Here is a 15,258-nt window from a genome sequence, read left to right on the forward strand (position 1 = left end):
GCGAGAGAAAGTTTTTCTTACAAAACCTTTCATTATTGAATCATGTTAATTATATTAAAATTGTATGGGGTATAAAGCTGCATACCCAAACATCTTCTAAAAATCCAGATCAAATACTTTGAAATGCAAATTTTTTAAACTATGCTAAATTTTTTATAAAGAGGGAAACCTTTATTTATATGATTTTGTTTAATGCGTGGTTAATATTTTTGTAAAAATAACAAAAAGATTATGTTGAAAAACATTGTGAATTAAAAAAAAAATCAACACGTGGTCACTTGTTTGAGTCACTGCATATAATATAAATTACTTCCTGTAAACAAAAAAATAGCATATTTGGGCACTTTTTACTAAAGATCAAGCAAAGAATAGCCCTAATCGACAGGTGCTTTCTTATTTAAACTCTGTCTACAAATCTCTCACCATGGTCGTCCAACAGGTATGCAAAAATTGTAGTGGTTTTTACGAGATCTATCCGACGCAAGATGGCACTGAAGAAGACCTGAATGATGAACTATACGAGCTTTATAATGTCATAGGTATAGTGAAACGCATTACTCATGAATGATGCTTCGGTAAAAGGATCCATCGATTCGACATCCATAGGCGAGTAAAGAAAGCACGGTCGCCATAGTATAAAATTAAAGAACCGACTGTCTGAAAATTTTTGGTTCCACCCTCGACCCTCAATCCTTTTCCCGTTTTTAGGTTTTTTATCCATTAAAGAGTTTTGCTTTGCTAACCCCTTCTTTCTACCTTAAAACTACGTCACTGTTATGGTATGCTATGCATTCATTATTTGTTCCAGCTTCAATATATGTTTGCTGCAAATTTGAATTTGACTCGTTTTATATGTATTAGTGTGAACAGAGCATTTATAATCGCACAAAACTCTGTTACACCACAAAATGAAACAATTGCATCCATATCAATGCGTGAAACAAAGTCGAAAAGCCAACAAATATATTTGCTCTCGAATTGATATTCAACTCTTTTGCTTTCCCTGAATGAGAACAATATTAATTTTGTACTGCATGGAACTACTATAAGTAAATGTAAATACATACCTCAATATATAGTTGGTGGTACCATTTTTATACAAAAAAAAAATATTCACATATTTATGCCCCTACACACTTTTTATAATCCTGCCGTAATAAAGTAGACGGTCTCAAAAATTAATCAAAAAAGTAGTTGGAAATAAATTATTTTGAAACAGATGCAGCAGACGAATGTCCGTTTCATCAATTTTTCATTTTATTCATTCGTATCATATTTTGAAGTTCTCTAAGTCAAATGCATTTGAAAGTATGTAGTTCAAATTATATGAAGAGTCGGACGATTGATTTGCTAGGATATCGCCAAGTTAATAAAGTCAGTTGCTTGCAAGAAAGATGGGAGAATTGAAACTACTTGCTTAAATTGCTCTTAAACTAGTTGATTTTCCTCACAAGGAAATAACAACGTAGCACCCAGTGGTGCAAAATTGGAATTTAGAATTAAAAATATTACAGAGCCTTCATTTTTTAACCGATTTAATTTATTATCTCTTAAATCAAAATGGTGATATTTAAAAGAGACTTGTTGAATTTTAAGTTTTTATTTTCTTCTATTGAATTTTTTTCTTACAGAGTGCAGAGAAAGTAGTAATTTTGCAGAAATCGATTTTTCTGCTCCTATTTATTAATGTTATGTAAAAAACTAGTTGAAACCAATTATAGGGTTCCGCCAAAACAAAAAAAAATTGCACAAAAAAGTTAAGAAAATTCACCAAAATTTAATTTTTGTTTATATATTTAGGTATGTACATATATTTTTTGTTATTAAATTTTAGTGCAAAATTCATGTGGATAAAAAGTCGCATTGATTTTTGATAATTTTTTTTTTGTAAGTGGAAAATCGAAGTGAACTCTTAGCCACTTGAGGGTTCAACTCTATTGCACTAAAATCTAATGGGCTTAAAACTACAAACCTAAAATTTTTCTAAAAATTACAAAAAAAAAATCTGCTGAAATTTTTGCGTAATATTTAAATTTTTTCTTGTGCATTTTTTTCGTATTGAGGTAACCTTATGATGGCTTTCAACTAGCCTTTATATGTAACATTCATTAACAGTGAATAAATAATCGATTTTCTTCAAAATTTCTACTTTCTCTGCAAAAACAAAAAAAAAATTATAAAGATTCAAAAATCGTGCTCAACAAATCTTTTGTAAATCCAAACAGCTTTCGACTAAAAAAGAAGTCAATCAAATCGCTGGAAATATGAACAGTAAAGTCCAGTCTGGCAGCACTGTGCGCTGTGCAAAAATACCTAACTAACATCACGTCACTGAAGTGCCAATGGTCGTAATTAGCAAAAAATCCCAATCTTACTTCTTGAATAATTTTGACGCATTTATTCAAATTACAACTCTCCTTTTACGCAAAACAAAATTTATTAGTTACGAGCTTTTGGGTCTCAGGGGATGCTAGTTTTTGTAAATACAGCTGTATTGTGCACCAAAAATTCATTGAGTTTTGCATATTTAACAAAACCAAAAAAAAAACCTTTCCTCTGCTCAACTTTTCTATTTCATTCAATTTGCAAGTACTGCGGCATGCAGTGAATTTATTCCAGGACGTTGGCTATTCACGAGTGCTTCTTTCAAAGCTAACTAAGCGGCTGCCAGCACTACATATGAATTGGCAGAGCTACTCCTTATCGAAGCAGACCATATATAAGCGAAACGACTCATAAAATGGATACCTGTTTGTCTGTATATGTAAAAGTGTGTGCTTGAGCACTTTTCAACGCTTAGATGAACCCAAAACGGATGCGCAAAATATTCAAAATATTAGAATGCAAAACACCATAAAGATTTTACGCTTCTATTTTATTATATTCTATTATCCTCTTACTATTTTTGGCTGTAAAAAAAAGAGAAATAGTTAAGCAGAAAAATATTAACAACACACATAAAATATCAGCTAAGCGGTTCATGAAGTCTACTATCAGCTCTAAAGCAGGGTTTTGCAGGTATTTCTACAGAAATTTCTTTTTTTTTATGAAAAGATTAATCTACATACATTAGGCGACAAGTGAAAGTGTACACCTTGTTCTAATACAATATTCAAAATTATTTTCATGAAAAATTTTTTGCGTTATAATTTTATGAAAAATTTTTGGCATTATGAAAATATAGTTCACAAAAATAAAAAAAAAAAAAATCATCCAAAATTTCAACTTTTTCAGAATTTTTGGAAAATTTTCGAGTCTTCAGTTTTGTGGCCCATTCAGTTTGAGTCTAAACCGGATTGTTGCATTTTTTTCCATATAAGCATAAATTTCTTATGAAATAAAATGCGGGAGATCGTTAGCAATAAACTTTTAAAAAATCAATGCCAGTTTTTGTAAATTGCACTTTTTATATTAAAAAAAACCTAATTCTCAAAAAAAAAAAAAATCAAAAATTATCGCAATTTTGTTGAAACTTTCACTCCCTTAGTTAGACTAAAATTAAATGGGCTACAAAACTTTTGTGAGCTTTATATAAAGTGTAAAACTTTGAATTATATGGTTTATATTATAGAATGAACTATATTTTCATAAATAAATAAAGCAAACAATTTTTGATTTAAATAATTGTGAATATTATATTAGAACAAGGTGTAAACTTTCATTTGTCCCCTAGTGTATACATACATACATACATAGGTAGTAAAAACCTTGCTGTGCTTGCTTCCTACTCTCTCTCTCTAGAGGCATATGAGTAAATACTTACACACATATTTTTATTATTTAAAAATAAATACGAAATTACGACCTCTTTTGCGTTTTTGTGTTGGTCCATATATCGCATCCTCTTCTGTTGCTTCGCGTCTTTGTTTGCTAATCCCTTTTTATTGCTCAGCATGCATTCATGAAATAAGCTTTATTGTCATTAACTTTTGCTAACAATTTTACCACTTTTTCCCAATTTATATGGTTGGTGAGTTTTATGTCTTGCACTCTTTGCTTAGCGTGCAATTTTATTAGAATTACAAGGATTAGAGGTATGCATGTGTACTATATGTGTACATACATATGTATGTTTGTAGGTTGATTTTGTTTTCGAAAAATTGTATGCTAAAAGCGAGTACGTACGTCAGTCTGTAGCATGTTTTATTTAAAAAAAAAATGTACATAAGTACATATTTATTGCAATTGGGAAATCTCCGGATTTCACGGCGCTCTCGGTTATTTAAAGGTCCCCTAAGCTTTTTTTTCTGTGTACCATCCCGAATAAGCCCCGTTATCGATCCAGCAGAATCGGCTTCGCTCGATCGGCGAGTAAATTCAAATTTAGTCAGGTGGTAATGCAACCTGTGCTATTATGTAAAAGTTACCGGGATTATTCTCAGGCTATCACATTCATCAAACACATTTGATCATGCGTTCCTATAATCGCATTTGGAGTGGCTATAGACCTGATATATTTCTCCCAGGAGCGCTTTCTGTGAGCTTTTTCCTCTTGTTAGACCAAAATTTATTTAAAAAAATACTAAAATATTCATTAAAAAGTAATTACATATTTAAAATTATAATTTTTAAAAAAAGAAAGTCAATAATTTTATTTAAACATTTTACGAAAATTCTTTTATTAAAAACTGAATTGAATTAATTTTTTTTTAAAAGTTTGTGAATTTAAATCAATTTGTAATAAATATAAACTAACAAATAATTTTTTGAGCAAACAGACTTCAATTCTCATATAAGAATTTAAGAATACCGTAAATTTCGTCATGACCTAATGATCGGATCTAAGCCAAATTAGTATGGAACCACCTCTAAGGTACCGCCTTTTCTTTAGAAATCGGTTAACGTGGTTCAAAATTATGCAAACATAAAAAAAAAATATTTTTTTAAGTCGGTTAAAAATTTATTTCCTTGCAAAAAGCGAAATTAAAATAATAATAAAAAATTTTTGATGAAAAATTAAATTAAATTTAACCGAGGGAAGTTAATGAAAAAAAAGTTTTCCCATAAATTTGGAAATTTCAAAATATTTTCGAAACATTTAAATAAAAAAATAAATGGAATAAAAACATATATCAGGGAGCGAAAATAATCGTTATTATAGAGGATTTTTATTTTAAAATCATTGCAGAATATTTCACAATCATTTTTAATCGTTATTTTATGATTTTTTCCAATTAAAAATAATCCGACAATTTTTAATCGTTGTTTTATTTTTCAGTTTTAGATTATAAACGACTTAAAACGTAGTGTCTATTTTAATGGCTAAAAATTATCGAAAAAAAGTAAAAAAAACGAATATTTCTGATCGAAAAAAATTTAAATCACGGAATAACGATTCAAGACGATTGAAAAAATAAATATCATAAAACAACGATTAAAGATGATCGCAAAATTAAAATCAAAAAATAGTTATTAAAAAAAAAACATTATAAAAATCATTAAAAAAATATTATTATAAAAATCATAACTTAATAATTATTTTGTGATTTTATTCTTGCGATCATCTTTAATCGTTGTTTTATGATATTATTGATTGAAATGTCCAAATTTATAGGATAAGGTCCCTGAAGTTTTTTTAAAGAAAAATAAAAATTTAAATTTAAAAAATTTTCTTAAATATTTAGATTGAAAATGTATTAAAATTTAATTGAGGACTGTTAATAAAAAAATTGTTTCCTCTAAATTTGATTATTTCAATTATTTCAAAAAAATATATTAAAAATTTCAATAAATATAAATGAAATTAAAATAAGTATTTCAAAATCAATTTCAAAATTTGATTACAAGTCTTCGATGAAAAACAGTATTTAATTAAATAAATCAGTATAAAAAGTTTCATTACAAAAATATTAAATTAAAAAATAATAATTTTGTGTTTGCTTTTTAAAATTAAAATAATTATAAAAATGTAATAAAAAATACAATCAACAAACTAAATTAAATTATATCATATTAAATTAATAAGAAAAATATTTGCCCGCTGCCCAAAGATTTGAATAGATCTTTAACGGTGACAAACAAGCGCTTTAGCCTATCGGACTAGTAACAGTTATAGCAAATCGCGTAAAATAACATATTTATTACTTCAACTGGTGATCCATAGGCGGATTAACTCGCTACCTATATTTCTACTGGTTCGTACTGATGCAAAGCCGGATGTTTAACTTTTCGTAGAAGACGAACTAGTTAAGCTGAAAAGTAAACTGGCAGCATTTAATCTATCACTTTCACATTAAAATTTGTATATGTATGTGTATTTATTTCTATTTCTGCGCAACAACTATCATAAATAACAAATCTTATTTGCATTTAATCATATGACAAAAAATATAAAACAAATAAGGGAACCACAAAGTTGATCTAGCCCCACAACGCCTAACAGTATGCTATAAATGTGCTCTTGTCAACCCACAAACCAGACACAATAAATCGAATCTGAGCGCTATCGGAATAACAGAACACAGCTGAGAGCTCGTGTGTGAAGTGTTGAAGATATGAATGTATGAATAAATAAATTATTGCATTTCTTGCGAGAAAAATAAAAAATAAAAATAAATCTAAGAAGTATTGCATATGAACAAAGGAACAAAAATATGGAATTGAAAAAATGCAAAGCATATGTGTATATAAGCAGGAAAAACACACAAACACAATGACAAGCCAAAAATTTGCCAAAATATTAACCGAAAACATAAGACTACGACCGGAATATGAGAAAGCATGAAAAAAATAAAAAATAAAATAGATAAGCAACAGCTCGTCGAAAGCAAGTCAAAATAAATACATGCAAGTGGGAGCACATTTGTCTTAGTTTTTTATTGCATAGCTGACATACTTGAACATATTTATACATATGTGTGTAGATGTGAATGCAAATGTGATTGTCTTTGCTGAGAATCCCAGGCGAAAAAGTACACAGATGCGTCTGCACTGGCCGGCTTGACATTGACAAATTGTAAGGCATTCATGAAAATCGTATTAAGAAAGAATTGGATGGAAAAATGTAAGCTTAGCTGAAATCTTATCAAAAATTCTGCACCAGATTTATGTATACAAGAACTTTCTGCATGCGTGGGTGAGAAATCAAATTACTTTAGAAAGCTGTATAAGTTTGATAAAAAAACTGTGCGCCGAAACGTTCAAAAGACAATTTGGCTACCCTTGGTAAATCGCATCAACTGGAAAAAATCTCAATGTGGTACAGGTAGTGTACGTTTCGACTGTTCTTGACTTGCGTTCCGGACTTGGATTAACACTTTCTTGCAGCTAAGATAAGATAAGCTGTGGACTGAAGAGACGTCAAAAGGTGGCACTGACAACTGACATTCTATAAACTCCGCAGCAACTGCTGGTATGAGAAAACGTGCCATTTGGCGAAATTCTATTAGAAACTAAGGCAGCAGTGAAGCGGTTTATATACCGGGGCTGATTTCTGCATAGACGAATGTGAAAATTTTCTGAGTATATACACTGACAGGGCAATTTTGGCAACTGTCTTGCAACTCACCACAATCTTAGGAAAGACAAAAGTCTTTCGTAAGACAATTTTCAATCCTGGCAACTATCTTGAAATATTGGAATTAAGAACAAATATATATTTTCCTTTTTAAAGCAATAAAAATTAAATATTAAAAGAAAATTAAATTCAAAAAATTAAAATATGTGCAGCAAAAATAAACGCAACCATTTTAAAAAAGTAAAATAAATTAAAAAATATTTTTTTGGAACAAATAAAATCTGAAAATTAAATTTAAAAACAAGTAATTTTTTCCGGTTGAAGCAGGGAAGCTCTGATATTAGGTGCGTTCGACAAGTTAAAAATTTGTAATATTTTTCCAAATTTTTACTGGATGGCGTTCGATAACGACAAAAAATTATCCAACACACAAAAATTGAGAGAGCAAGCGTTCATTTTGATGCAAGAGAAGCGTTCATTTTGTACTGGCAAAATTTTAGTCAGCAAAAATTATCCAACACGAAAACATATGATCACAAAACATATGGTTGCAATTTTTGTAAACAAACAAAATTACATTTTCCGAGTTTTGGTATTTATGTATATGCTTTTTGGCTGCCTGCTATGTGACTTTATGATAGCGCCAACTAGTTTTTACTTCTCGAAATGTTCCTGGCGAACCTTGAACGTTCACTTTCCTTTTTTCTTCTATGGAGGCAACATGAATTTCAGTTTGTTTACAAATAAAACATAAACAAAGTCAGCTGGTGTGTCTTCTTCTTCCGGTTTTTGCAAGTAATGGCTAATTTCCTGTTCGTTTACTTTTTTGCTTTTTCATCTCTTTGGGTGAGAATTTTCGCTTACTCTCTTAATTTTGATTGTTGGCTGGTGTTGGCTAATTTTGTTATCGAACGCAACTATTTTCACTTCCACTATCTCCCACAAACTATAGAAAAATCGTGTTCCTAAATGCATGAGACGCATTGTCTGGAGTCTGGAGTGCTAGGCATTGACATATGTAGGAAGTTGTTTATCGATTGCTTTTCTTCCTCGTCCCCACAAATTCTTCAGAGGAAGCTTGTTGGTATACACCATCGATGGAGCATTGATGCCATAACACAGTGCTCTGTAATCACGCCGGTAAGAGCACTTACTGCAGATTTGTTTAGAGTCAATAATTCTTCAGCACGGCTCTTATTTTGTCTTGGCTGGAAGGATCTTGAGATAATACAGTTGCGACTCACATTTGAGATGATAAAGGTGTGAAACTAATGAAAAATTTGTTTCTTTATGTGCAGCTGAAGCCTTGATGAGATGAGAATATTCGTTCTCCAATTCGATGAGTAAAATTCCGCCTTCCGTGAAGAGTGTCATTGGACCTTAACCCATACGGCGGCAAAGTCATTTCAAACGCTATTTCGTATTTATAAATAACGGCACTCTCCGCAACAGCATCCCACTCACAAACATCGTCCTTCCTAACTCCGTGCTATCACTGAAGAAATCTGGATTTTTAGTTCTCTCAAGCTTTAAAAGGTTATTTTAAAAATTTTCTATTTTCTTTATCTGTGCACATACATCTTTCTAACACAACTTTCACTCTATTTTTACCCCACAGACGTTCAATTCACTTTTTCCCCACATACTTGGCTGCTACGCTTGTATGCGTTGCGAAAAGTTTTTGAAATATCCTTTCAAATACGCTGCCATTGGCAGACATGTTCAACTATCATGTGTCTAGTCGGAGGATGTAGATATGTACATATGTGTATATGTCAGTGGAAACCCTGCAGGAAAATCTACTAGTTGCGAACTAGAATTCTACAAGTTTGCTTAGTTCACGTTCTATCCTTTTCCAATGTTAGCGACTGCTATTTTTAACATTTGGATGTCCTACGTGATGTCCATTGTCTGGCTATGCATCAGCATCTACTAGTAGAAATATAGTAGCATCATGACAGTTGATGAGATGGTCTGCCAATTCATCCCCCGTGAAAAGCATAACTATGACTTTTTGCTCGCAGCGCTCCAACATTGGCAATAGCGGACACATCAAAGCACTCGCGTGGAATGCCTGACGTCCCAGGTTCAAGTCCTGGTGCTGGAATTTTTTTTTATTAATTAATTAATTTATTTATTTTTTTTAATTACCTTTTTTTAGAATTTTTAATTTATTAAAAAATGAGTTTCTTTTATTTCTTTTTTTATGGCACAAGCATTTCTTCCAATATGTTTTTTTCTGCAAGGCAATTAGATTTTCAAATTATGTTGTCATGGCAACAGTAGCATTTTATAAAAATCACCAATATTTTTGCCAGTTTCGCAGCAGTTTAAAAAATTGAAAGTTGGTATAGATATTACAAATATCAAAAGGAAAAAACTGAGGGAGTGCCCCTTTTCTAGGATGAAATTTTTCCCCCCTTAAAAAAATTAGACCACTCTAATGTATATATGTATAAATATATGTAGCTGCGCGAGTGTGTTTGCATGTTACCATTTGTGTTTTGCCGTTGTTCTTCTAAATGGATTGAAATTGTATTGATATTTGAGCTGCTCATTGCTGTTCACGGCACGCCATTAGCAGTATTTGCATCCTTGCAGCATCACAAAACGCTCACACACACACACACACACATGCATACGTAAGCTGATGCTTTTGTAGAAAAAGTGTGTCGCATACATGAATCTTGTTTTTCTACCGCCTCCCACATACAGCGTCGCATGCAACAATGTTTGCGCATCCTTCCTTCGCTTTGATCCTGCGAGTTTTCTAGTTTCTCGCTGTATTTCGTTTAAGTATAAATATTGCTATGAGGGATTTGCTAACGCTCACTGGATGGCTGTGTCTGTGGCTGTGAGGTTTTGTTTGAATTTCTATTTGGTTGGGGTTATTTGCTCTTTACTGCACTGCTTGGTGTCATGAACTGCATTTCCATTTGCTGTTGCAATACAATCAATCGTTCCGCTGCGCTGCGGTTAAGCAAGTTCTCTGTGCTAGAATTGCTTTGGTGTAGCTTAGCTGGCGCTTTTTTACACTAGCAGTATGATGTTCTTTGTAAGAATTCTTCCAGGGTGATTTGTGTACTTAAGTAATGGTTTGGTGTTGAGTGTCACTTTGTGTAAAAGAAAAGTCTTCGTTTCGAAATATATTGCAGGTACATTAAATACATTTGATGCATATGTATGTATGTGGCTTTTAGCAGCAAATGTTCGTTAGTTATTTAATGTAAACATAAAATGGAAGCGACCACATAAACTGTAAAAATATTTTGCAGTTTATTCGTGTTCCCATTGAATACTGGTGTGGACACGAATGGGAATGAGGTTCGTTTTAGAATCGGCTAATGTATATAACACTGCTATCGGTTAATATTTCGATAAATATATCGATTTGTAATGAGAAAAGTTATTTGTAAATATGCATAAGGGTGAATTTAGGAATATAAATTACAACAGCAATATCGATAAATATTTTATTAATATTAGCAATAAACAAGTATATCGATTGAAAATATCGGTAGCACTGCTTTTTAATTATGTAACGTAAAATCTTTAGAAGCGAGTGTATATCGATTTTGATGCCGATAGTATATCGATAAATATAAATATATTTATGAATTATTGTTGAAATGTACCGATAAGAGTGGCGGTACACACATAATGCGGACTATATATATACATATTTATATTTGTACAAACAAATATTTCTTAAAAAATATATTTACGTATGCATGCTTATCGATAGACGCACTAATTTTTCAAAATACAGACAAAAGGATCGGCTAAATTATCAATGAAATAATAAAATAAATCTTCGATAAATATGCTGTTTGAAATCGTTTAATATGTATAACGAAAGCATTTTTTACAACCATATTGATAAATAGGTATATTGCAAAATGTCAATAGCTATCTTTTTTATCCGAAATATAACGATTGTCGATGATGTTTTCTTAAAACCATCAATAAAACCATTTATCAATTAAATTCTTTATACAACATCGAAACTATTTACTTTTTTAATGAGAAAGTAAATGAAGATATCGATTAATATTTTTAAATAAATCAATAAAATATGGCTGAAAATATATGCGAGTAATGAATTAAATACGCACATATGTATTAATCGATAAACATATTGATATCGTCGAATATGTCGCCAAATATATCGATAATAATGTTGATTAAGATTTCGGAAACATTCAATCAATACATTAGATTTATCGTTAATCATCCATGCATATCGATAAATGACTCTAAATATTTCGATAAATGGACCGATAAAAATATTGTTAGGTGGTTGTCAATAATGCGCACAACCAAGTGACTCTTAAGATCCCTATAAAGTCTACTCTTGCTCAATAAGTAAAAAAATAAGTACTGTATATATTTGTTTTTAATAATCTTTTACCTTCTCTAATAAATTTGAAATTACCTTAACATTTTGACAATATTTTTTCTTTCCTTCTTCTATTTTCAGACAAAGGCGTACTCATGGCACCATCGCCACCCAAAGATGCACCCGGCGAAATGGGTAAACCGGTAGTATTACCCACCAATATGACAGAAGAAATGAAGAAAGCTGTCGATGATGGTTGGGCGAAAAATGCCTTCAATCAATATGTATCCGATATGATATCGGTGCATCGAACATTGCCAGATACCCGCGATGCGTGGTAAGTGAAAACGAAAAAAATTTTATTTTTCAATTCGCATTACAATAACATACCATTACCGACCATTATGTAATCATTATTCATATTATTACCGTGGCGGTTATCATTACCCTTAACAATACCAATTATTACCAATACCATTATCATTACGATTGCAAGTACCATTACTAACAAAAAAATACCTTACCATTATTGTTACCGTTTCCGTTACAATTACCTACAACTACTTGAGGACCATTACCAATGCCATTATCCTCGCTATTACCATTACTCCTACCGTCACCATTTCCGCCACCAGCACTACTACCACTACCATTAACACTACATTAGTATTTTCATTTTCTTTGCCAGTATTATTTATATTCCAACTAACATTACCATTACCATTACAATTACCATTACTATTACAATTACCACTACCCTAAGCATTGCCATTTTCATTGTCAATAACATTACTATTACAATTAGAATTACCATTACCATTGCCATCAAGTTGAAGTCAATCACAAAGATACAAAAATTTGTTCAGTGCCTCAAAACTAATTCGCATCACTGTCACGTGCCTTCGAACACTTGTTCGTGCACGCGATCCTGCCCCTGCCAGCTGCCAAATTCCTGCTTCTTCAACCACACCACATACTAAAAAAAAACTTAAATAAATAAAAATAAACAACAACGATTTATTTAATACATATACTTAATATCTACATAATCTATTTTTATCATTGCACAGGTGCAAGGAACCCGGCCGCTATCTAAAAAATCTTCCCGCCACCGATGTCATCATTTGCTTCCACAATGAGGCGTGGTCGGTGCTGTTGCGAACAGTGCACTCGGTGTTGGATCGTTCGCCGCCAGAGTTAATTAACAAAGTCATACTGGTCGACGACTTCTCCGATATGCGTAAGTTGCGTGCGAACAATTGGCAAATGCATGCATTTCTGTTCGCATTGGTATGCTGCCGCGCATGCGCGTGTATGCTTTGCATTTTAATGCAGCGTTTGTATGCGCGGTGGCTACCAAGCAATTTCCAACATAATTATAAGTTTTTCTTCCATTTATGTTATTTTTCTTTTCCGTTTTACATTTTTGCCGCTCTCTTAATGTTTCATCATATCCATTGCAGCACATACCAAACAACAGCTGGACGATTATTTTGGCGCCTATCCAAAGGTGCAGATTTTGCGCGCCCCCAAACGTGAAGGTCTGATACGAGCGCGTCTATTGGGCGCACGTCATGCCACAGCGCCGGTGTTGACGTACCTGGATTCGCACTGCGAGTGCACCGAAGGTGAGTGGGAGTGTGAGTTATTGCTGTGTGTGGGGGGTGGACGAGTTTTACACAAGCATACATACATATACATACATGCATGCTTAAAGAAGTGTAGCAAATTTGAAAAATATTCGCCACAAAAATGCTATTTGCATTTCATGCATTTGCCACTTTGCTTCATTTAATGGTATTTTTCATAAGCAAAATTCAACTAAACATTTAAATTTCAAATCTAAATTCATTTATTTGATTTTAATCACTTTTTTGTAACCGCAAATCTGCAAACCATCGCGCCCCATTTGAGGCCGCAACACTAAATGCCATAGCAGACTACCGGCAATATTGTTACCAGCGCCAATCAGCAATAAAGTTTGGGTTAACCAATTCAATTTGTGCATTGAAATTTTTTTAAGTGTTTTTTTTTTAAATTTCACGCCACAAGCACACTTCAAAAAGATTTGTAATATCTCTAATTAGAATTGCAATTTAAAAAAGAACTTCGTACTTAATTGAAACGCAATTACATGCTTCAAAATTTGTGAGTCATTTATGTGTGGCGCGATTATCAACTCACCCATGGAATCGTCCACGAATAATACGCTAACGTGCAGCTGAATTGTATTTAAAATTTATTTTGATTTAAATTTAGTGGGAATAGAATCATAAAGCAGATTCCAATAGCGCCCGGCGAGTAAGCTCTGGAGCAGCCGATTGAAGCAGTTATTAGCTTGGTCTACAAGTATACACGAGAGCAGGGCCGAGCGCAGGATTTCTCTTTGGGGGGTTTTATGTAAAGTCATTCGTAACAACCAAAAATATCATTGTTTTATTTTGAGTATTCAGCATATTGCATTTGTAATTGTGGATTTAATTTAGCATAACTCAAAGAAAAGTCACATGCAATTCACTGAGGTATAGATACAAATTCCTTCAATAATGAGTCAACATTGCTAGCCTAGCACAATAGGGTGGTCCAAAATAAGTAAAGTCGGAATTTTTATGCTCTCACCCACTAGGATTGCTCTATATCGAAAAAAGTATACCTCTATATTTTTATTTTGAAATAAAAAACATTTAGAGGTCGCTTCAAATTTTCCATATATATTATATGGGTAAAATGCCACTTTTCGTGAAAATTTTATGGAATTCTTGAAAATCAATATTTTTCGACCGGAAAACTGTGGTTCTCTTCAGAATACTTCCAATAACAATATCCAATTGTTAATTATTACCTCCCTTTTATTAGCTCGGGATGTAACTATGTAATATTGATGCGTCTAAAAGATACAGTGATTTCTAGTCCCAAGTTACATACCTGGTGACAGTACGAATGGAAATTATAATACCGAGGTTTTAGTTTTTTAAACTATAATTTTATTTAACCATTTTTCAATGCTAAAGATTTTTTATATATCCCCCCATTGCTTTTTCTGGCATTTTCTATAGTTACTATGAAAAAATGGTTAAAAAAATAACTGCGTATCTCTTGAAGAGGAACAGGGTCTTCCGGTTGAAAAATATTGGTTCTCAAGAATTCTATACCATTTCTACGAACATTTAATGGAGGGTATAGAGGGAGATAGAGGGTATTGAATATAAGCCCTCGAAAAGGTGATAGGACCTTTCTGGCTTAAGCTAAAGCTAGAAATTTCGAATACTATCTCTGAAAATAGATCTTAAATATGTATTTGAGATTTTGAAATATTTTTTATCATTATTATCTTAAACTTATGGCACATTTATATACCCGAGCGCACTTGTGCACAAGGGTATATTAATTTTGTTCACATAACGGTTGTTTGTAACAGCCAAAACGAATCGAGATAGATATAGACAAATGTATACATAAATGA

General features: G+C 32.1%; 1 protein-coding gene across 1 annotated transcript; it reads left to right on the forward strand.

Moving 5' to 3' along the window:
• Positions 1–424: 424 nt before the first annotated feature.
• Positions 425–13,423, forward strand: LOC108377227 (putative polypeptide N-acetylgalactosaminyltransferase 9; the record flags this gene model as incomplete). Its single annotated transcript, XM_017633488.1, has 4 exons — positions 425–539; positions 11,937–12,132; positions 12,866–13,035; positions 13,259–13,423. Coding segments are annotated over exons 1-4 (646 nt in total), but the record flags the coding sequence as incomplete, so codon positions are not given.
• Positions 13,424–15,258: the final 1,835 nt, after the last annotated feature.

The sequence above is a fragment of the Rhagoletis zephyria genome, unplaced genomic scaffold, assembly GCF_001687245.7.
Source record: "Rhagoletis zephyria isolate East Lansing unplaced genomic scaffold, Rhagoletis_zephyria_1.1 Rzeph_scaffold_11703, whole genome shotgun sequence".
Lineage (NCBI taxonomy): Eukaryota > Metazoa > Arthropoda > Insecta > Diptera > Tephritidae > Rhagoletis > Rhagoletis zephyria.